The 24,834-nt window shown below is 42.1% G+C and overlaps 1 protein-coding gene across 1 annotated transcript; it reads right to left on the bottom strand.

Annotated features, from left to right (window-relative positions):
- Positions 1–714: 714 nt before the first annotated feature.
- Positions 715–24,044, bottom strand: htra1b (HtrA serine peptidase 1b). The gene is made up of 10 exons (XM_070851590.1): positions 23,584–24,044; positions 18,271–18,370; positions 18,000–18,114; positions 17,716–17,805; positions 6,243–6,437; positions 6,031–6,063; positions 5,121–5,235; positions 4,181–4,238; positions 3,239–3,334; positions 715–1,385 (listed from the first exon to the last, which is right to left on the bottom strand). Exons 1-10 carry the CDS (start codon positions 24,041–24,043, stop codon positions 1,217–1,219), a joined length of 1,431 nt encoding a protein of 476 aa, XP_070707691.1. The 5' UTR covers position 24,044; the 3' UTR covers positions 715–1,216.
- Between the last annotated feature and the right edge of the window lie 790 nt (positions 24,045–24,834).

Genomic DNA, 24,834 nt, shown 5'->3' with positions numbered 1-24,834 from the left:
AAACATCTGTCATTAAAACATGCTTATTTGTCATGTGATGAATTACACTTCCTCATTTACACGTCCAGCAGACTAAGAGCAGCATTAGAGTGTCTTTGCAGTCATGTCCCCGGCCACCTGCTGTCCAAAATTCACTCTTTTAGCTCCGTTTTTGGTCTCCACCAACTCCCGAGGGAAACATTTGGCTCTGTAGCTGCTGAATGCTTCCTTGTGTTCACAAGCTAGATTCTCACTTTACAACAATGAGGCAAAAGATGTTGTAGAGACAATGTGTTGGCTTCATGTTTCCACGGAGGAGCTGGGAATTTTCCCCACTCACTTCAAAAGTCTTCGGATCGAGCGGCCAGCAAATATTTAGCATTTCTCAAAGTAAAGAAGAAGACACACAAAGAAGATCATCAAGGGGAGGCTCTCACATAAAGCTGGTGTTTAGATAACATTGGAATCCTTTCCCTGCTTACATTAGAGAGTGTATTAGCGTTTTTATCAGTTTAAAACTAAAGTGGACAATCATGTCACTGAGGTCTGAAAGTACAGGCATCCTCCAGGTGAGTTTATTAGTGCTATGTTGAATAGTATTGCATACATATCAGGGGACAACTGATGGATTAGCAGTGCTGTCTGTTTGTTGTCCCCTTTTAAAATAAACCACAAAAATACTGTTGGGGTCTTAAAGCTAATGCTTATTGAGCTTATTTAATTTTCACACTGGCAATAAAGACAACACTGAAAATAATTTTATTCCCTTTTTATGAAAAATTGTCATCAAACACATAGAAACAAAAATACTATTAAAAAAATATTCCATCACGAACAGTGAAACAGAACTACGGTAACCTGCAGAAACCGCTTTGTAGCGACACACGGTGTTAGTAGATTATAAGAGGCCTGTGATGATGGAAAGTAAATTGGGATTAGGAGCAAAATGGAACTAATATGAGAAGTATGGCGACAGGGTTGAAGCTTCATTTCCCCGCAGTAACGAAGCTGAACCTTTTCAAGGTGTGTGTGAGCATGACGCCGGGGAAGAGCAGTAGCAGAACTAATAATTACAAGTTCTTAAACGCAGCAGGTGTGGCCCCAGACACACACGCTAGACTGGCTGCTTGGTTTTTTCAGAGTGTCCACGATTGGCTGAAAAAACGCTGAGAGCCAGCTCGGGATTGGTCGAATGGCTGGGCCGAAGGGTTGATTGTTTGCCCGCTCGGCTGAGAGGTCAAGGTTCGATCTCCTCGGGGACGATGGTGAGGATGACGTCCTCGTTGCCTCGCCTCACCACCGTTCGCAGCGTCGCGTCACGCTTTATGGCGGCGCTGACGTCACTGGCCGAGGTGATTGGCTCTCCATTGATGCTGATGATGACGTCACTCTCCTGCAGGCCAGCTCTGTCGCCAAGAAAATAAACACGTTTATTATTTATTTATTCATTTTTAAATAGCAGTAGAGTCAATCATATCAAAGGATATTCCAAAAAGTCCTGCATTTTTCATTTTAGGAATATATCCAGAAAAACAAAAAGAACAATTGCAATGTATTGGAAAAAAAGTAATAGACCTAAACTGGTGCACTGGGTGAAACAGATGCTCAAAGCATTTCCTCCAGAAAGAATTACATGTATTAGGAAAAAAAAGTTGTCTATATTTGAAAAGGTGTCGGGACCATTTAAAGACTTTGTGGGAAATTTTGATTTGACAGAAGATACTGAATAAAATTAATATTTTGTTGTAGACCTATACAATATAATCTGTGCATTTAAGTATGTAATGTATCATTTGTTTTTCATGTTTGGTGGTATGTTAAGGCTTTTAACTCATTCAATTTCTGGCAAAGTAATGTTTTTTTGTTTTGTGTTGTTTGTTCTTGTGTGTGTGTTTTTTTAATTTTTATTTTTTTATTCTAATTTTTATCGAAATGTGTGCAATATGTAAACAAATTCTTTTCCTACAAACCTGGGACACGAAATATTGGCATACAGTTCTTACAGTGATTTTCATGTAAGAAATCAATAAAAAAAACAAACATTTATTTTGGATTTTCCAAAAAAATGCATTAAAGAGCCATTACGTATAATTTTTATGAAGCGAGCACGCTGTTTCTGCAGGTAGGTTGATGAGGTTTAATACTTATTAGGATTAATACTGAAGAACACAGGATGAAAATCAGTTCTGTCAGAGTTTCTGCTGCTAACAAGTAGATGGAGATAAGAGTTACAGATTAATGAACATGTCATTTAAAGGCACACTTCCAAATGTTGCTGCAGTAACTAATAGCATCGCTAAATCTCAAAATTAAAATTAAAGATATAGTTTATAGTTGAGTGACACACATAGTGGTATTATGGAAGTAAATAGAAATATCATAACTAAATGTGAGCGTTAAAATCTAGGGATCATAATACTAATTAATAATAATAATATAAATATTATTTGTTAATTTACATGAACATCAGAACTGACATTGTTTATTTTTATTTTCAATCACAGTCTAGTTCATATTACAGCAAGGGAAAATTATGCTTTTTTCCGTAATAATAAACGTCTCATGAAGGTGATAAAGATAAACCAATAATATTTCATGTAAGTCCAGTTTTGTGGACAGGTTATATATATATTTTATATCCTTTCTCTGAGCGGTCTCTTTTTGTTCCCTAAATGCAGAAGCTGCACCTCCAGAGCAAAGAGAAATCCGCTCGGCTATGACTGAAGCAGCTTGTCCTCCCTGGGTGGGAAACATTCATGGTTCGACCTTCGCTGCCAGCTTTCAGCCCGCTTCCAAAAGCAAAACAGCAGCTTTAAAACCCCAAGTGAACTTTCCATATCCTGCAGTCGTCTCCACACACCGAAGAGCGCAAATCTAATAAATGTCGTTTCAGCAAGATCAGATCGTCGTCCTGAGTCCGGCCTGTGTTTCACATAAACCCACCAGACAACAAGAAAACAAACTCCACCTGCTGTTTTCTCAGGTGGAACGCTGTGGTTTGCTTTAACAAGCTTTTCATGTGGAAACCGAAAAAAAATCTTTCCAGGGATGAAATTCATTCAGCAGGAGTTCACATGTGACGAGCTTCATTACTGAAGGTGAACTCTTGTGCCTTTGCTGGCACACAAATCCAAATCACTCCAGATGATTAATGCAGAGCTGTACTTCCTGAGATCTTTTAACCCGCCTGTCGGTTTGACACACTGGGCGGCAAACATCAGATAATGTGGGAATGAGAAGTGATGGGAGAGACACTCACGCTTCAGCTGGAGTCCGGCTGATGACCTCAATGACATACGCCCCAGAGGTGACATCTGGGAAGTCTGACTGTCTCTCCTTCAGCTCCTTAGCCAGACTGGGGGGAGAAAGAAGACACAGCAGTTTGATTTTAATTCTGCTTGAAGGGATGAAGTATTGGGACTTATAAATATTCCATATTGGTCCACAGGGTACCTGTAGCAGTGCTTATTTATCTAAGTAGTGCAGGATTAACAGATTCTATGAGACATTTTTCAAACAAAGCAAACCTAAAGATCTGGTCTTGTTTATCATCCTCACGATTTTAATGTTTTTAAATGTGCAGTTGCATTCAAGGACGCTTCAACATGTAAGAATTGATCCCCACCAGGCAAAACCCACTGACTTCATGAGCAGGTGTCGCAGCAGCAGTGAAAGTCTTCAGTACAGTCCCAGCTTGTAACTGCATTACCACATGATGTTAAATGGTGAAAAAGATCACCTTTTACTTCTAATTACTCCCAGTTTATTCTCCTGGGTAGTTAAAAAATGGAAATCGATCTATAAAGTGATGCTTTGGAAAAATAGTCACCAGTGCTGGAACATGTGGTGGATGAATGAGCTAAAACCCATCTGTACGTTTGAATTAATAAACGGTCATAAAGTGATGCTTGTTTTGGTGTTTTGGGGTGTGGATGAGGCCTGTGTTGACTTACATTCCTATCTAAACTTGTCATTTCACTAACTTAACCATCTCAAGCTGAGGTCACATGTCGGCTTGATCGCCGCCCTTGTTTTGTATGAATGTTGATGAAGAAAAACGTTCTGGGCCTCGTCTCACTGCACAAGTTCTCAGATTGTAGTAGCACCTTTAAAGCCACTCTATTATCACTACATGTATGAAAACACATACAGATACAGTCGGTGTTTTATCACAGGGAAGTAATCAGAAACAGGAACTTACGTTGAAGTGAGACTCATCATTCTGACGCCGATGTATTTCTTCTTCTGGAATGTTTTACCTGGAGAACATAAGGAAAAGTGCTGTTTGTACAGTTGTGACACTTATCTTCTTCTTCTTTTGCTCTTTTCACCGTTTTATAAATCATACAACGTTCAGAGAGACACTCCAAACCTTTACAGTATCATACATGCATCATAATATAAGCTGTTTACTGTTCAGGTGCTCTGTGATATTTATGGTGTCTTATGGAAAAGTGTGCATTCTGCTCATTCTCTGTAGTATTGAGATGAAACAGCCAGATTTTGTGCTCTTGTATGTTGTGTCTAGTATTTATTTATTATCTTCATGGTGCTGGAAATGTTATATTTATATGTAATGTTGTAAAGCAGAGTTATAGCTGTTCTTGGCTTTTATTGTTTACTTTTCAAAGTGTTGTCTGTCATTGTTTTTGATATCATCTATTAATAAAATAATGTCAATCCTGCTGTCTGGAATATTGATGTTTTATCTTTGTAAAGATCTCAGACAGGCAACTTCTGAAATAGTTTGGAGTCATTTACATGGATAATCTCAGCACTCGCAGGGAGAAACCTCTAAATTGTGTGTTATGGTGGAAAGAAAATAGACACCAATAAAAACACACATGCTTTTAGTGTATTTCTGGCTCAGCAGGGGAAATTAGAGTTAATACTAAATGAACTAGCGGCTGAAGCAGGCTATGTTTTACCATTAGCTCTTAACTCACCGTAGCTCATAGCTTTTATTTTGTACTTCAGCACAGAAACAGGAAACACTCCTTGAAACTCAAAGCTCACAGAAACAGTTACAAAGAGGAAGATAATCTAAGGCCTTCGTTGCATGTCGTCCTCCTCTCTGTGTCCTGGCCCTGTCTCAGTCTCAGTCAGATGAGATGGCAGTAAAAAGTGAGAGTGTTGCGAACCTTTGGCCTGTCTGTCGTGGGACTCTGCCAGGAACTGTCTGATCTTATCCGAGGGGATGGCGAAGGAGATTCCTGCTGTGACTTTAAGAGTGTTGATGCCAATCACCTCTCCATCCTGCAGGACACACACACACACACACACACAAATGCATTCACTTGCCATAGCGGTTCGCTCGAACGCTCCACAGTAAAAGTCAAATTTCCTAAAGAAGCTTGTTAAACAGCATTTCTGACGCCACATTTTTCTTCATCAGCAACACAGCCAGCTGAAAACAAACTTATAATCACAGTCAGCTGTGGACTGAGACTGTTCCAAGCATTACCTAAACTCTTTATTTACCTTTCCTAATAAGGGCTTTATGGGCCTGGGTGTTTGTTTATATGAGATTACGTATATCGCGGTTTCGCAACATATGGATGTGGTCCCAGGAATTAACAAACTGTGTTTCTGTCTCCAAGGGGTGGTCATTGTAAGCCACAGCTTCAGCCCACACCGAGTTTCTATTTTTTAAAGATATACTTTGAGAGTTAATGTAAGAATTAACTTAAATCTCAGGGTAGGACAAACAATAGTTATCTTTTTCCAAAACATTCAGTTTCAGCTGCCCACATAACAGGAGAAATGCCCTCAACATCTTGGTGAGGTGATTTTAAAAAGCATTTATATAGTTTTTAAATGTTTTGTGTGGAATTCCCACTATTTGAAAACTGTGATGCATAAAAGGTTGAAATTTTCTGAAATCATTGAGTCCATAACAGTGTGCTCTGACTAAGCTGGTCAACAGCACACTGTAAAATAATACTGCAAAGAGAAATAGGAATAAGGTCTGATGGATAAAGTAAAGCTAGTAAAGCTGCACTGGATTGTAATTGATTATAAGTGAAATAAAGTGGGTTTTCCTTTACTCACCAGATTGACTAGTGGTCCTCCCGAGTTGCCGTACTGCAAAAGAACAAAGAGGCAAACAAAGAATGTAAAAGCAAAGAAAACAAATAATCAATGATGACATGATTTCTGAAGTGAGAGAAACATGCTGATGATGAACTGGTACAGTTGTAATGAAGCATCCTTTTCATTCTGCATCAGTAAATCTGGACGACTCTGTCTGTCCGCTCACTCACATTGATGATGGCGTCGGTCTGGATGTAATCCATGTCGGAGTTGCGGAGGCCCAGTTCCTTGCCTCCCCTCTGGGTGGTGCTGACGATGCCGGTGGTAACGGTGTTCTGCAGGGAGAACGGGCTGCCGATGGCCACCACAAACTCGCCGGGACGCAGGTCCGCTGACCGGCCGAGCAGCAGCACCGGCAGCTTCATCTGCTCCAGCAAACACACAGGAGAAGCAAACACAGAGAAATATGGTTTTAGTTTGAGACACAACCACCAGAGGACAGAGCTTTTGTTGTCTTTGTTAAGCCCCAAAAAGACAATATTATATATATATATGAAAATGAATCTTCCACTAATATCACCCCTTAAATTACTGGAGTACGCTTGTCGTCACCGTTCTGCGTTCTTTAAGATATTCGTCTTTTATGTGTTTACAGCAGAGCGTACAAAACTCCCAGACTGCAGTAATAACCACAAATCATGTCTGAAGAATTCTCCTAAAACCTGAATGATACTGGCAGATCTGACACAGTATTGTTTTAAACAATCAAACTGGAGCTGGCAGAACAGCAGCTGTGTTGGTACAAAACCAACCAAGCTACTGTGAAGTCCTCCAGTTAGTTAAAAACACCTTTTTAAGATTTTAATGATTCCTGTTGATACTTCTTAAAACAAGAATTGTATAATGGGGGTTTACCGGGTGCGTCCCACCGGAGGAGGCCCCTGGGGCAGACCCAGAACCTGCTGGAGGGATTATATATCTAATCTGGCCTAAGAACGCCTCAGGGTCCCCCAGGAGGATGGATGGATGGATGGATGGATGGATGGATGGATGGATGGATGATTGGATGGATGGATGGATGGATGGATGGATGGATGGATGGATGGATGGATGATTGGATGGATGGATGGATGGATGGATGGATGGATGGATGGGACTGTGATGTGACCTCGATGGCTTGTGTTGAGAGAAACTCTCAGTTCTCATCACTCCCTGTTTCTTTATCTTATCTAATATATTGGTACAGTCTGTTTTTGTAAAAGCTCGTTCCATCTTTCTGCAACCTTGACATATTACATTAGAACTGCCTCTTTGTTTCCAGATGTTTTCTTCTTATCTGTTCTCAGGAAGTGTATCTACTGGAGCCTTGTCTTAGCTGCGTGCTTCATGTTATAAATATTCTGTGTGGTTGATCAAACTTTGGTTAAACTTTGGAGCATTGTGACTAAACCCTGCTTCTTGTCACTCTGTTCGTCGAGCTCTCGTCTGTCGAGGGCCACGCCTGCACCTGATGAAATAATCAATCACGACGGCTACATGATATCACAAAGAGGGACTAAAGAGCTAAAGCTGCATGTCCCGGGCAGAAGGTCGGCATCCTTGTTCTAACATAAGCCTGTTTTACTGCTTAGTGTTCAAACTTGGTCCTATTTTAAGTCTTGGTGAACACTGTTGGGGGTTGATGGAGTGTTAAATATAAAAAAAAAGAACATTATTAACACTATTAAATTACTATTTGCAGGAAAAGAAGATTCTGAAATGTATAAATAAATGGTTTAAATAAATAAATGGGACATCCTGACAACACCAAAATCCTGGGATACCAAGTTGGGATTATTCTATGATATCAGGACGATGAACTATTTTGGTGTCGATGTGTTTTTCTATCACTATTTAATATAATACTTCACATGTATGTATAGATATATATACAGTAAATGTGTGTACAGTCTGTGGAATGTTTGCTTTAATCTGATCCAAGTTATATTTTGGTGTTATTGTATTATGTATTTGATGATTATGTAGAATGAATGATATAAAAAGTAGAAAAGAACAAGAATAAGACAGAGCTGCTGAACATTGGATGTGCTATAATGAGTCTTTTACAGAATCTGTAAGTCAATAAACTAAACTAGTTCATGGTTTGGGACTTGGCCTCAGAGATAATGAGGGTTAGTTAGTTGGTAGTCAGCTAGTTAGTGGGACATGTTATGGACTGAAGCAGGTAAACAGTCTTTAGTCCAGTTCTCACACTGTAGTTCTTGTTTAAATGTTTAAATGATGAGCGTCTTGTTGTGTTTTTCAACTAAGTTTAGAGGAAATAGAATCAAAGGAACACAGGTGATGAGCCATGAATGAGGGAACACACACACACACACACACACACACACTCAGAGGTAAACAGCAGTTTATTCTCTCTACGATGCAGGAAACAGACGTGGATTTCCTGTGGAGAGCTGAGTCAGCTCCCTGTCTGGACCAGGCTTCTCTTGGTCCACAAGCCAAACTCTGAAGTGTAAATGCTCATCAACGACAGCTCATTTGAGCCGCGTGGCCTCGTGTCCACCAAGACAGACCAACCCTTCTGTTTGTTCACCTTCTACATTCCCACAGTTTGTCTCATTTTGCAGTAGCAGGTTTTTACTCTGTAAGAGTGGTTCAACCTGCCGCTCAGTTCATTCAGAGGTTCAACCACACACACACACACACACACACTGGTTCACCCAGTTCGTTCATTGCAACTACTACAAGTGCCACAAAAGCTTTTCTTTCTTGCAAATGTCTCACCTCCTAATCTCAGGAAATACTTGAGTTTATTTTCTCGTAAATTTGTCATGTGTGAACCTACAAAAATAAATGAATTAAAAAAGAAAAGAAAAACACAGAATAAAGTTTAGGATTGTTGGAGAAGTTTTAGATCTCTTGCTCAGGCAGCCTGAAAATCAGGAACCTTTAAAGAAAGGAATGTAAAGTGTGTAGTATCTTGTGTTTAAGAGGCTAAAACACACTCGCTGTCCCACAGCATCTCCTCTAATTGTCTCGTGCATAGGTGTGCTATTTTACTGACCTATTACTATCATGATCACACCACCATTACACCAGTAACGATAAGAAGTACTGTAGTCACTGAAGTCATTCCTCATCTCTCTTGTTCAACAAGAAAAACATAGAAACACTTCAAAGACAGCCGGACATTGTCCATTTTCTATTCCCATATCTTTCCCTCACCAACATGTGGTCAGTTTCTACAGTTAAAGTTGTCTTGGCTGTTGCTTTAGCATATTTCAGCCTGTCTACATGAAAATGCCCAAAAAAAAGTCATGCACATTGCCAAAGAAATGAATCACAGCCGTGTGTCATTACAGCATTGCACAGTGTGATGTGATTCTGTGAACAAATGGCTTAGATGTGGAGAAAGATGCAGAGCAAAAGTCTCTGAAAGTCTAACACATGTTCATTGGTGCTGTTGTTTGTACTGACTGGCTGCAGGTCACAGTTCTGCCTGCACCTCTGTTAACTGGCTCCTAATTATTAGCTTTTCCATCCCTGCCACTGCAGTTTCCAATGCTGTCATATTAAATCTGACTGTGCCCGACCGCAACACACACACACACACACACACACACACACACACACACACACACACACACACACACACACACACACACACACACACACACACACACACACACACACACACACACACACACACACACACACACACACACACACACACACACACACACAGTTTATGTTGCCTGTTTAGACTTTTACAAGGATTAATCTGTTAAAACAGGCTTATATTGGTTTTTATTACTCTCCAACCCAGTGCCACTCTCTACCAACCTCTCTCCACTTTGTTAAAGCCAGCACTCAGTCCACAGGCTGCTAATTCCTCTTAGCCAGCAGATAAACACACATTCAAAGGCGTGTGCCAAAATGTAAATTCAAATGTGTGTTTGCCTTGACTTTACAAGATAATTTCAAGTGACAGCAAACTCGGTCAACCTCCACCAACTCTCTTAAAGTCACAAAAGTTATGTCTGTCTGCAGGCAAAAATCTGTGCAGAACGACTTTCAGACATTTTGTTCAAGTCTGAAAACATCAGCTTTTGATTCTCTGTCAAAGTCTAGAAATGTGTCTTATTTGGATGGTAAAGATTGGCAGAAATGAAATATAGTAATCATGACTGTTTTCAGTAGTGTATAGTCACCTGTTACACTTTGGAGCCATGTTGTGCTGCCATGTTTTCCACAGTAGCCTCGAAACAGGTCCTGTGTCATGTTTCCTTTCATTTTGTGTTGTGACAAATAGAGAATCAGACTTCTGCTCCTACACGCTCGGGTGTGAGGGTGAGCTGGGAGCCTTAAGTTGGTTGCAATCTGCCACCTCGCAGCTAGATGCCACTAAGTCCTACACACTGCGCCTTTAAGGCACTTAGACGTCGGCCCCCCGGCTGCCTGGCTGACCCTCCGTCAGCTGTATGCTGGGCTGCTGCATGTCGTCCCACTAACCCACTTCAGTCCCAGCTGTGACGCCGCGCAGAGAAAGTCAGACATAAAGCAGCAGTGATGTAAGGACCCGACTTTCATCAGCGCCACAGTCCACCAAGCATGACAAGCGTCTGTTTGTCTGTCAGCATGTGTGCGTGTGTGTGTGTGTGTGCAGTTAGCTTCCCCGGTGATGACAGACACATGTGTTGCCCATTTCCTCAGTTAAGTAACAGGCCTGAAGAATCTGACCCACTTTTTGGAGGCGTTTAGTGAGAGAGAAGTGGGGCAGAAACACAAGTATCAAGAGGAGAGGAGAAGGAAGGAGGAACAAGGTTAGAAGTGGCAGCACGGAGGGAAACAAACGCAGGCAGATGTGAAAGATGTTTTACATCTCAGGGCAGCAGAGGAGTGAGGAAGACATTTCCAGACAACCGATGAAGATGAAATGCAAACCGAATCATTTCTCTCATTGTTTGACTGACATGCAGGAAAAGCTCATCTATAAACCACAGGTATGCTCAACATATTGTGTGTGTGTGTGTGTGAGGAGGACAGAGAAAGTGTGTGTCCCGTGGTCTGAATGAGTCACATCTTTATGACGAAGCAAAATAAAAATGTGGAGCCTGGAACAGAAGCCAACATTTGAGGTTACAGCCTGCAGCCTCCATCCTGACCAGTAAAATCAAATCAGGTGTAAAATACGGTTCCCCAGTTAGAAGTTAAAACAGCCGGTTTCCAACGAGACGATCGCTAAAGTTTACAGAACGTACCACAACATCACATGCAGAGGACATCGGACCCTTTACAGGAAACTACTGGAAAAATCTGGCGCTCATAAACTGAACATTATAAGAAATAGAAACACACTGTGTGATCCTTAGAGCTGGTACCATAAGTCTGGTTTTATAACATAATATGACCAATACATTCAAATAAACTGTTGATTTGGTCATTAAAGAACTGGGACTGAGATATACACTCCTCACAAAAAGTTAGGGATATTCAGCTTCCAGGTGAAATCTCAGGATGAACCTAAAATGCATTCTAACCTTTCCAGGTGAACTTAATGTGACCTTCTCTAAACCTTTGAATGCACATGTCCAACTGTTCAGTGTCTCAGTACTTTCTGCACCAGTTGCTGTTTTCTAACAAGAAGCTTAACAGCAACATTCACAACAGGTTTGATCCATGAATCCACCAATACATTTCCTGCTTCAGTTAGAATTGGTATTTAAACAGTCCTCCTCATCCTGCTGTTCACATTCTGACATCATGAGACCAAGACGACACCTAACAGTTGATCAGCAGCACCTCAACACTGGAGGCTTCAAACAGGAAGTCCTCAGACGGAGGTGTTCACTGAGCTTAGAGGGTCACAGAGTGTCATCAGGAGGTTGGAACAGTGATACAGAGACTGGAAGAGTCACAGAAAGGAGAGGAGTGGACGTCCTTTGGCCACGTCCCAATTTATTGAGACACTGAACATGTTTTGTTGTGGTATACCTACCACTGTTGGTAGATTTTCTTCAAATACATTGTTTAAAATGAAGAAACTACCATTGCATGCTTCTACTTAAATGTCCTACTTTCATGATATAATATCACTGTAGCATTCACTTTTTACATTTTCCATAAATTTCACCTGAAAGTCGAATATCCCTAACTTTTAGTGAGTAGTGTATACTGAGCGGTGTGTTGTCAGCTGCTCTTGTTCTGTTTTAACTCACTACTTTAATTAAAACCAGCAGAATCACATGTTAATTATTAATTAATCATTAGAACTTGTCGTTGTTATTTGAAATAATTTTTTCCAAATTATGGCTCCAAGTAAATTAGAATTAAAAACTAATGAATTATTAGTATGTTTCAGGTGAAGCCTTTTATCTAACAAATATCAAATATATTATTTTATATGGAAACTGATTTGCTGTATTGTGATATACAGAATATTGATAATAAATATTCCTATTAATGACAGTCCCTGTCTATCAGTATGTCAGACCTACAGTTTACACTGTAACCTGTCTTATCCTGTTCTTCATCAGCTTGTGCTAAAATACATTTAAATAAACCACCTGCTTGTCTGCAAGTTTGAACTTAATTCAGATATGTTGATGGAGAAATCCCATTGATGAACTGCATTAGTTGTTCTAATGACACTCCATACATACATGCACACAAACTAACCTCCTCCTAAAGCACCATTAAGTGTATACAGACATAAACAAGGTGGTTATGAATGGACCCATTCAGCCCCTCTAATCAGGGCTAAACATAAAGCTCCTCTGTTCGCCTGTACTGAACCGCAACCACAACTCAAATCATCTAAAGCCGCCGTCCTCCGCCGCCGCCTGAGCTCCGCCCACCGAGAAAATGACCGTGCCTTTTTGCTCTGTGGCTTTCAGGATGACAACACTTTGTCTGGGGGGAGATTACAAAGCCGAGGGGCTGCACACAGTAACAATTTAAGAGACGCCGACACAGCAAAGTGCAACAAAGCGACCAAACACAGACCACAACAAGGAACAAAGCAGTGGCTCTGTTCATCCCCCCTGACTTCCTCTCTCATCATTCATCATCATCATCGCTCCTTCTCATTACCTCCCTCCCAGTCCACTCATCCATCACGCATGAAATCTGGAGTACAGTAAGCATGTTGCAGGGTCAGTTAACCCACAAAGAAGTTTCACTTGTAGCCGTATTCAGTCACGCAGATGATGTGTTTTTATGTAACGAGGGTTCGTGACAAGGATCTTCATCCCTGCTTCTGCCCGAGTACGACGACGTGAATGTAACTTCAGCATCTTGCATCAATAGACACCCAGACAGGTTTACGAGGCCTACTGGACACGCATCAGATAAACTGGTCTCGTCTTGTATGTGAGATAAATCAAACCAAAATAGTTCACATATTATTGTTCTGCAGTCTTCAGCGCTACATCCTGCAAAACCACGGCCATCCACGTGAAACACCAAGATTAGGGAGTCACAAGAACATGCACAAAAAAAAACACGAAATGAAATGTTTTCTTTTCGTTCCTCTCTTTCTTGTTTATCTCAACCTGGGTAGAATCAGATTTTTTAGCCATCTGGTTAAACAACCAGAGCTGGGACCTGCCAAGTCTCTGAGGAATTTGCTGAGTGGAGAGAAGCTGCGTATTAAAAGATAACAAGTATTACTCACATCAAACTACATTTAATATCAGATATTTGTTTCTCCCTGGTCTCTGTAAGTATAAAATGAGCTGTCATAGTAAAGAACAGCATTAGTGGTACCGGTGTGGATCAGATGTTGTGTGGATCTGGCCTTAAGACGCCCTGGCACATTAAATCCAGAGCTGATCAGCAGTTTGTACGAGCTGCTCGTGGACACGTGTCGTGGAAAATGATCCAAGCTGGATCAAGGTGGAATATCGCCGTAAGGCTTCACTGGATGAGTCAAGACTCAAAATAACACCACAGAGCTCCTGTCTGCACATGCTCAGAGGAAAGCTGCCTCAGAAGCATCAGGACAGGCCAGCACTGGTGGCTGAGACACACATAATTCAACCTCTGATGGGTTCCCAACTCATCGAGTCATTGGACAGAAGGCCTGTAAGCAGACCCTGCAGGAAAAGCAAAAGGTGTGAATACTAATGACGGCTCCATTTCTTCAAGAGTCCCAGTGAGAAACGTCAGGGACTGAGCATGCACAATGGAAGTGGCTCACCGAAATGGAATTCAGCCGTCATAAATGTTATTAATTCCACCTGTGCTTTTCCTGCTTTAACAAGTCAAAATGACTCAAAGACAGTTAGCTTCAGGTCAGCTGGTCCTAAAGGCCCTGCTCACCCGCACAGGTGTTTTCAATTACCTCTGCTCATTAGAGCTCTGATCAGGTGCAGCTACTGGAAATATGATGTAGTGTAACCACCTTTATAGGTTAAACAAAACTAGCAGCAGAGAGATGTGAGTCAAGGGAAGTTTGCACCCAGTCCTGAGAAAAGGTCAAACACAAGCAATCAGCTTAATTACACGTCCAGCAGATATGGAGTTATGTCACGATATGCAATTACAGGCAAATTTAAGTCCAATGCAACTCTGCTTTTAGCTCTGTTTTTGGTCTCCACCAACCCCTGACAAAGATAACTGGTTCTTCAGCTGCTAAATGTTGGTAATGTCTGTTTGGCACTGAGCAGGTAGTGTGCAGTGGGTCACATCTGATCACCTAAAAAATTAACTCTGATCATCTAATAAGCAGAAAATAATTATTTTTTCAAATCTGTTAATTACAATATGACTTTTTGGGATACGTCGAGGCCACAGTTGTTAGTCCAGGGCAGCAAAAGAGAACCAACGATGTTAACAAAACCTTTGCGTGTGTCTCTCCGCCCTGATAGTCATGAAGCAGAAGCTTATCTGGCCTGAACGTGCAGCTACTCGTCTGACTGCTGCGTCTGCAAACACTTCACTGCTGCTGTTACACCTTAAACGTGGTTTAACTCTGACCTGCACCACAGTTTGGACACACAGGGCTCAGCTAATGTTCCCGTTATTAGCGAGCAGGACAGTCGACATCATCAGAGTCTTCTTCTCTGATTTAAAAAAAAGCTGTCAGGATTCATTTTGAATCTCACATTTCCCTTCAATTCATAATTTCAAACGGAAAACAAAAGAAAACTTCTGCAAAAAACTTTCTTGCACGTGCATTTTTTTCCTGCAAGGGCCAATTACAGTGGAAACTTTGGGTACTCTCTTCTTTGCTTTTTATTTCTAAATCAGAAGTTTAGACCTGCCCTGTAGGTAAGACTGAGACTCTTGTTACTGAACTCAATGTGTGTAAGATTTTAGTAAAAGTAAATTGTTCAAATTAAAAGTAAGGAATTAAAACAAGTTAGTTTCTTTTACAAAGTTGGATGAAAATAAGTCAGTGAGGCATTTAAAGTGATTAAAGTTATTGAAATGAAGCTAATTTAGTTTGTTAAAGAAAGAAAGAAAGAATGGTTAACTGGGAGATTAAGATAATTTAGTCCTAATTCAGCCAATACCCCAGATTACAACTGGCATCCTCATTTTTTTCCAAGATATTTGAAGTTCAGACAAGATGGATCCAGAACAAACGTTGTTGGGATAGATATGTTGGAGGGCTGTAAGTCATTTGTGCAGAAGTACATTTGCCTTTTGGTTTTCGTGTCCATGTAAACCACAACCACAAGTGCTGAGCTGTTTGTGGATTTCTGCACAATTTCATGCCCTGAAGCTCCAGTTACTCCCTGCTCCCCCGCCCAAACATGCCAAGGAAAAACCAAAACCATGATTGTCTCTGTCCGACCGGCAAACATGAACTCACATCCTGCAGCGTCAGTGTCTTGAATTCATGTTTGTCTGTCTGTATTATGGGCTGTTCTCATTTAGCTAGTCAAATGTCAGAATGTCATGTTCAATATTACTTTATATTTTAGTTATTTACTCATTTTACTAAATGTATGTCATCTTAATATTATCAAAGTTCAAAGTCTTATCTTATCTGCACCTAAAACAACATAACCTAAACTAATAAAACTTTATTCTTTTATTCTATCATTTATGTAGATAGTCATATATGTTTCAAAACTATAAGAATCAAGTAAATGTTGAGTGAGTTGATTCTTCTTCTACTGTTCCTCTCATGCCGATGCTTCAGCCCCCCCCCACTTAGTTTCCTAAAAATCAGGCCGGTAGTTTTTCCTGCTGACAAACAGACAAACAAATGGCACCAGAACCTTTTTGACAGAGGAAATAAAACAGTCGTGCTTCTGCTGATGTTTCTGTATTTCTGGCCGTGTTCTCGTGACTCTGAAGAATCCTTTGTACTGACAACATTTCCAGATGGCAGGAAGGATGTTTGTTTATAGATGGCATTTGCAGGTTTGAACCTGCCCCCCCGACAGACTGGAGGGGTCAAAGAAACTGTGTTATCCAAATCTTATCTACTTTGAATTCAAATTCCTCAGTCTTATTTTAATCAAACTGACAAACAAGGTGAGTTTTCTACTTTACTATTGTGATTTATCAGGATAAAAAGGATATTAAGGTCCACTGGTTCATAATGAAAGCTGCACAGCTGGACATGATTTTAGTTCACTCCTGTTTTCTCTTATTGTGCCTTTTTATATCTTCACAACACTGATTAGCTGCGTTATTCATAAACAGGATGCTTTAAGTGCTTTGGTTCTTGCTAAATTGGGGGGAAGGATCTCATTTAGGATCTGATTTAATTTGGGATCTCAGACTCCTCGGGGCAGATTTAAATATACCCTGGACAGATGATATGTTTTAGCACTTTGCTCTAGTTTTAGCCTTAAAAATAGAAGACATTTCCCTGTAAGCGTCTGACCTTGTGCAGGATGTTGGCAGCCTCTGCACTAAAATGAGACACGCTGACCTTCTATTATGCTAAAAATGCTTTTCCATTGCACACATTTGTGGAAAGCCTCACTTCCTTAACTGTAGCTAGCTGTCCAGTCACCCCTGGACCCACACAAAGTGTGAAAGACTCACAAAGGAAATGAAAACCCAAAATAGTCCACATTAAAAAGTTCCCTCTATCTCCCAACTTGCTCTGCAGATATCCACTGTGATGGTGCCGTGATATTATTTTGCTGAGACGCCGTTCTGCAGTGATCCCACTAAGCTACAATTAAAACCAGGCTTTCCATTTAGGGAATGCCCAGTGAAAGCACATTTTTAAAAAGGAATAAATACCTGCATTTGTTTTGGAAACTGGAGAAGAGAGAACTCTGTCTGCCAGGGGGTTTTAAAATGAGAGGGGAGCACGAGAGGACGCAATGAGAAAGTATTTCAAGAGCTCCATTTTAAAACAGAACCACAGAGACGGAAAGAAGAAAATAAGAAACGCTGAAATAAAGACAAGATGAGGTTCCTTGGGAGGGATTATCACCTCATTTTATGCTAAAAGTCTTCTTTTCTCTTGACAAAGACGCATCACTCAGTGCTGTCTCAGAAGACCTTCATCACTCCCAGTCGACTCCTGATTGTTCTGCTGCATGTTTCGAACCCAAAACTACAGAAACCTCTGCAGACTTTGAAGAAGTGAGAAGGATTAGGGGGAAATGATCCTCTGGTGTGAACGTCTAAGACAGCGTTGATAGTCTGGAGGTCAGACTGACGGGAGGACACAAAGAGGAGTTTCTACAAAGAACCATCACATCCATTCATCACGCTGCTCACCGGTGCATCGATCTTGATCAGAGCGATGTCGGCCTTCTCATCCACGTCTTTGATCTTGGCGTCATATGTGGCTCCGCTTTTCAGCTCCACCTGGAGATTAAAACATAATGTTGTCCTGCTCAGCACGCGTTTCCTCTGACTGCACCTGATAAACCGCCATTTATCAGTTCTGTTTTAAATCAGCACTTTAAATGTCATATTAACAATAATTTGGAAAACACATTCACATATAATTTCTAAAACTGTAATATGAGCATCCTTCCCCATCCAGCTGCTTTGCGTACCTTCACTCGGTGCTTGTTGGCCACCACGTGGGCGTTGGTGACGATGAGGCCGTCCTCTGACACAACAAACCCGGAGCCGCTGGCTACTGCCACCTCCCGCTTAGAAAAGATCATCCTGAGCACAAACAGGAAGAAAGTTAGCATAAATAAATGTTTACTAAAACAGATTATATGGACAGATGGACTTTGACATCTGCAGGAGTGTGTTAAGAGGCACCAGGTGATAACTGTTATTGTATGTCATGGATGAGGCTCGGGGGGGGTTTCTTACTTGCGGTACAGTTCAATATGAACAACAGCAGGCGCAATCTTCTCCACCACGTCAGCGATGAAGTTGTACTTGTAACGAAGACTGTCAGGGTTCTGCTGACCTGAAGGGGAGAAAAAAGTCAGTGAACTCTGTCACAAATTCCCTCACACACACACACACACACACACAGCTGTTTGATCTGATGCATGACAGCTGCAGACTGGTGTGATAGGAGCTAAACTGTGGTGCAGTATATAAACTGTAGGTCTGAGAACAGCTGCAGACGGTCCGCTGCTCCCACTGATGCTTAGAAAACAAAGGAAATGACTCAGAGCCTCAAAAGATGCGGGCAGATAGCAGGGGAGGGACATTTTGATGTTGTTTGATAAAATTCTAACGGTCCACGTGTGACCGCTGCCGTCTCCTTACGTAACCTCATCCTGGTGTCACTCCAGCGGCGCTGCAACATCTGTCACAGCTGCACATCTTTCTTTCCTCATTTCACCGGTCGTTTGTAAGTCGGCACCTCCCACTCTGACCGACCTGCTGGGAGGCAGCTAGGAGACACTTTCCCCCATCTGTACGCGTTGGTGTGGAAAACATGTTTTTCCAAAGCAGAGTGACGTTAAAGCACATAGGAGGAGACCTAGAGACATGACACACTGTCAAGTGTCTGATGGCCAATCACAAGCAACCAGGGCTGAATCAAACAGGAATAAAACACGTCACCTGTTGCAACTATAGCAGCACAACAAGTGGCCTCCATGGTGCACACAAACATACTTCTTACTGAAGTAGAGTTTTCAGGTTACTGGACTTTATGTGACTTTCCTCCAACATTTTAACACAAATATCTGTATTTTCTACACCTTCCATTTTCACAACAGGCTTGTTACTTTAGTTTTGAGGGCAGTTTGATTATTTTTTCAAATGTGCATCATTGCATATCTTGCCATCTACTCGTGTCTCCGCTGAAGCATTTCATGCACGACAGTCGTAACAATCGAAAACAGATGAGAGACGACCATGAAGAAAAAAAGGGCATCTGGTGAGTGTGACATGGATGCAAGCAGAACTTCCATGAACTTGGGTGAAAGTGAAGCTGACAGAAATATAAGAAATGCACTTTTCACTTTTATACTTTGAATACATTTCAGAGACTCACTGGACCCCAGGGGGTCCCTGGTACCCAGACTGAGAACTGGTAGAGTTTCTCCTGTATTTTCAGGAATCTTGGTGACAGGATCATCCCTCTCATCACTTCAACACCCTCCTGCTGGCAGGTCTCAAGACGACACCCACATACTGGCTGATTTAACGCTCTTAGAATCTGTAGTTACTGAGACAAACAACAGCAGGAATCCCTTTGTCATCCTTTAGACCCCCCCTCTCCTCTGATGCAGCTCAAGTTCCCATCTGAGCTCCATGTCCAGTTGCTGCCTGTGTGAGAGCTGATGTCGCTGATTCAGAGGCAGGTTTCAGATCCTGCTGGAGCAGCATACTAAGTGGTTTTCTGTCCTGCAGTCCTAACAAAATAAACATGTCTAACCCCTGGACAAGGTCAAGCACAGAAACACTTATTTAGAATTTCAGTGTTTTATGCATTTAATTATTCTGTCACCCATCAAATGAACAATCAGTGAGGAGCAGCTGGGCTTCAGAGATAAAACCTTTACTCATCTATACCGAATGATTCATATGGAGTTCCCTGCTTAGCCCGTGGATGGATGGATGGATGGATGGATGGATGGATGGAACCTCATTGATTATATTTAGTACAAATGTAGCTGACAGTCATTGCTCATGAACTTTAGATCAAGGTAAATCTCTTTTCATTTTGTCAAATTGAGTCTGACTGGCCTCAAAGTCATGTGAATCCAGTCCGGGCTGGAGTCCAGCTCACATGACCTCGGCCTTCACCTCTGCTACAAACTGAGGAGTTCTTCTGAGGACCTCCTCCGGTGCTGCTGCAGAGTTTCTGACTGAGCAGCTGTTTGCTGTGAATGTTCACTTCACCTCAGCTGCAGCTGACCGTCTGGAGGACACTGATGTGTTTATGTGTGTGTGTGTGTTTGGCCGGCTGAGTGTTTGGCTGCAGGATTAGTGGTGTGCCAGCTGCTGCAGCTTTGAAGTGAACTGAATGGAGGCAGTCAGATGAGCGAAGAAAAATCGCAGCCTCAGACGCAGTGCAGGTGTCCGTAACTTCTGCACTGACTCAGTGAATAAAGCTGCAGCAGGTACATCTTACTAATCACTGCTCAGATGTCAGTGCTGCTCATCAACACATTCCAGTTTGGCAGATTTTGATGCTTTAGGTTCCCCTCTAGTGTCAGATTTGCAGCGCTCTGTGGCCAAGTTGGCAATAAAAGATATGCAATGTCTAGATAGACTTTCAAAATAAAGCTTGCTGAGGTTTAGAATACAAAACTTTTGGGTTAGATCTGGAAAAAATGTTCATAATTTGGGATAAAATAAGTATGTTAGTTATCTAAGTTACATACATAAGATAAGAAGAGGTCCACGTTGATGACTGGTTTCACTAAACCCATCCAAGCACCCAGACCTCCTCCCTACATGGACTCCTCTCTCTCTTGACAGCCCATCACAACATTACACTGGAGGCGTTGGCTAATATCTTCTTCCTCTGTGCCACAGAGCTCCACTGTTGTCCAAAAACTACTAAAAACGTGTCGGTGATCCGCGCTGTTGCTCTGGGTGACACGTTCCCTGATGACCACGAACACACACAGTGCACATTATTTTGACTCAATCCGTCCTGCTGTGCAAAACACTCGCCACATCACCACACGTGTATTAATCCGCAACTGAAATAGTCCCCGACATGATGCATTTACTAGTTTAGTTCATTACTGAGGCCATTTTAAAATGAAATTATATCTTTATGAGGTGTGAGGAAGACTTGTCTTTAGTAGGAAGTAGTCTACAATGGAAACTTTTTGGTCTTTTCATGCAATTTGTAAAGAAAAAGTAAAATCTAGTGAATAATTATGTAGAAATCTGATTAATTGTTCATTGATTACTGTTCATACATGTTTTTTGTGATTTGTAGTTGCACAAAACTGGCTTTTTAAACAGTTCCAGCTCAGCCAAGCAGGTTTTTGTGAAATAACCCCAGAATGATCCGTCCCTGGAAATCAAACAATACTCCGTTTCCCGCTTTATGTTAAATCTCATTACGAGCTCGACGAGCCTGAACTGGGAAAAATTCCTCCAGTTCCTGAAAGAACTGAGTCATCGAGCAACTGTGCTTTGTTGATGTTGTATCCAAGCCTGTCAATCTCACAAAGAGCTCACAAGTCGGTACAGGAAGCAGAAAAAATAAAAGAAATCCAAGAAAAACACAAAAAGACAAAACAGTTTGATCCCTTTCAAAACTGGGTTAAATAACTGTTTGACCTAAATCTGCGTCTGCTGAGGAAGTTACACAATCAGCCAATCAGCTCCAAGAGGTGAATCATTACAGAATACTTAACGTGTGTGTGTGTGTGTGTGTGTGTGTGTGTGTGTGTGTGTGTGTTACTGACATCTTCCAGATTTCTTTTCTCAGCCCAAGAAACGTAAGTACAGGTGAGATGAGATGAGATGAGATGAGGAGTAAAATAAAGAATGGGAGGACAGGAGGAAGAAAAATTCAATATTGTGCTCAACAGATCAAAGATGGGAGGAGAAATGGGATGCGTGGGGAGAAGAAGAGGAAAGGGAAAGGGAGGAGAAGAGACAATTTGGAAAGAATGATATACGATGTGGGAGGAAGGCGGAGGAGAAGTGTGGAAAGGAGGTAAAGAAACGGAGGTAAGTAGTAGAAGAAGAAGAGGGATGAAAATAAGGGAGGATCAACTACTCTTCCTTCATCTTTCCTTTCCCAGAGAGGGCGAGAGGAGAAAATGGAGGGAGGAAAGAGGAGGAGAGGGAATGAAGACAATAAGAAAGGGAGGAGAAAAAAAAAGAGCAGAAGAAGAAGAAGAAGAAAGAGTTTGGCCTGTTTGAACTCCACGAAGAGTCTGGACCAAACTGTGACAGCAAACTGGTGTGTTCACAGCTGCAGCTGCACAAACTGTGTGTGTGTGTGTGTGTGTGTGTGTGTGTGTGTCGCTCCTTAATATGCTTTCATTACTCTCTCTCTCTCACACACACACACACACACACACACACACACACACACTCGTAGGAGAACACGGTTTGTTTTCGCAGCACAGGGCAGGCACTCAGGACATCCTGGCCTGAATCCAAGACATTATGACCTTGTTAAGATGTGTGAAAGAGTGTGTGTGTGTGTGTGTGTGTGTGTGTGAGTGAGTGAGAGAGAGGTTTAGAGGTGGAAAACCCCATTTTTAGACTTTGGTGCAGTGTGAGGCGCCGATGCAAATCTGATTGATCAGCAAATGGAAAGATGCCAGAGAGAGAGGGGGGGGGGGGAGGGGGAGAGAGAGGGGGTGAGAGGGGGAGACAAAGGGTGAGACAGAGGGAGGAGGGAGGGTACAGATGCAATAAGAAAGCAGCTTGTAACCCTGTAAGAAAAGTCAGGTACACTGATGCTGTAACTCGCTGATTATGAAAAAGTGATGTTAAAATATTTGCGTGTCAGATTTCAGCCTGCGTCTACGAGCCAAAACACAAACGACTGCACGTTACGGCCATTTTCTTAAAGTCTGCCGTCATCACACACCAGAAAAACAGTTCAGCGTCGTCTGTGAGGTCACCCAGACGTTTCCTGATGATTCAAGCAATAATCAATATACACTGTCCAATCACACTCTCAAAGCAAACAGGAAACAAAGCTCCTGTGTGACAGTTGTGTGTTTGACCCATCCATCCCTCCCTCCCTCCATCCCTTCATCCATCCCTCCCTCTCTTCATCCATCCCTCCATCCATCCATGTGAAGTGTCCCACTGTCTGCAGAAGTCAGTAAAAACTAAATGGTGTGAACTGACAAATGAGAAGCAAACACAAGCGTAACGATGGAGAGAGTTTTCCTGTTCACTTCAACGTGGGCAGTGAGGTTTATTAGAGCCTCATCCACTCAACTCCAGTGAGGCAAATAACTGGAGCATCTCTCACATGTTGTTCGACCAAACCAGGACTCATCTGATTAATGAGTCCTATTATGTGATCAGTAAAAGTGATCAGTGCCTCACTGGTGAAAAAAGTAAGTAAGGATAGCCTGTTGTCATGGTGACACAGAAGTCATCCATGAATCACCTGCCATTTGATTCTTTGGATGATCTTTGATCTCACACACACACACACACACACACACACACACACACACACACACACACACACAGACACACACACACACACACAGCTCTCACCTTTCCCGCAGGCTCCCCTCTGGATGAAGATGACCGGCGGCTGCTGCAGCTTCATCGCCCGGTTACTGACGCGCTTGAGCTCGCAGATGTTCCGGTAGGAGACGCCGTCGCTGCCGCACACCGGCTCGGAGCTGGTGCACACGCACACACCGGCCTTGCCCCTCCGCCTCACGGTGGCGGACACCTCCACGCCGTCGGTCACCACGCACTCCATCCCCTCGGCGCACTCCTGGTCTCCGGTGCCGCCGCACTGCTCGCCCTCCCCGGACGCGCACACCGGACAGCAGTCGCAGCGGTCCAGCACGTCTCCGGCCAGGCAGTCCGCGGGGATGGGCGCGCACTGGGACTTGTCACACTTCTCCGGACAGCCGATGGCCAAGCGTTTGACTATCCGCGCCTCGGTGACCAGAGGCGGGCAGAGCAGCAGCGCCGTTACGCAGAGGAGAAACCGGAGACGCATGATGGGACACAAAGTGGAAGAGAGAGGAAGTTTGGGAGAGTCGGCTGTTTGCTGTTTGCTGTGGAAGTGATGCAGCGTGCAGCTCCTGTCCCGGTTTATAAAAGCTGCAGGATCAACTCAGGAGGCGATTGGTGGGCGTGAGTTACGTCTGTCAGAGGGAGGGAGGGGGGGAGGAGGTGTGTGTGTGTGTGTGTGTGTGTGATTAAAGGTAACTGTGCAACACTTTCAGTACTGCACCTAAAGTACTAAAGTAACTAAGTACATTAAATACAAATGTGGGGTACTTCTACTTTGAGTATTTCCATCTGATGCTACTTTCTACTTCTACTCTTCCACATCGAAGTGGAGGAAATATTTACTCCACTACATTTATCTGACAGCTTCAGTCACTACAGTTAGTTTGCAGTTTTAATAATTTATTAAATTATTTAATAATTTAATAAATTATTAAAACAAGTCATGGCTGATGAAGTATTATTGTAAGTTCATCAATATATGAAGTCATTAAAAGAAGCTCCACCTTTACCAGCTGTTATATTAAAGTCATGAACATCACTAACTATAATAGTAAATATATATATATTTTGCAGAGAGAGGACTTTTTGGTGCTTGTTTACTTCAGGAAGACTTTTGAATGCAGGACTTTTGCTTCCCCTCTTGATACTTTTGAGATAATAACATAATTCACAATGATACTGAGGTAAAGAAGATAATTTCCACTTGGGGTAAATGTCCAAGACGTAGCAAAGAGAAGAAGTCCTGCAGACTGACTCGCTTACAGCAGAAATATT

The sequence above is a fragment of the Pempheris klunzingeri genome, chromosome 20, assembly GCF_042242105.1.
Source record: "Pempheris klunzingeri isolate RE-2024b chromosome 20, fPemKlu1.hap1, whole genome shotgun sequence".
NCBI classification, from domain to species: domain Eukaryota; kingdom Metazoa; phylum Chordata; class Actinopteri; order Acropomatiformes; family Pempheridae; genus Pempheris; species Pempheris klunzingeri.
The sequence above is the reverse complement of the archived record's forward strand: the minus strand, read 5'-3'. Positions and strand labels throughout refer to the sequence as shown.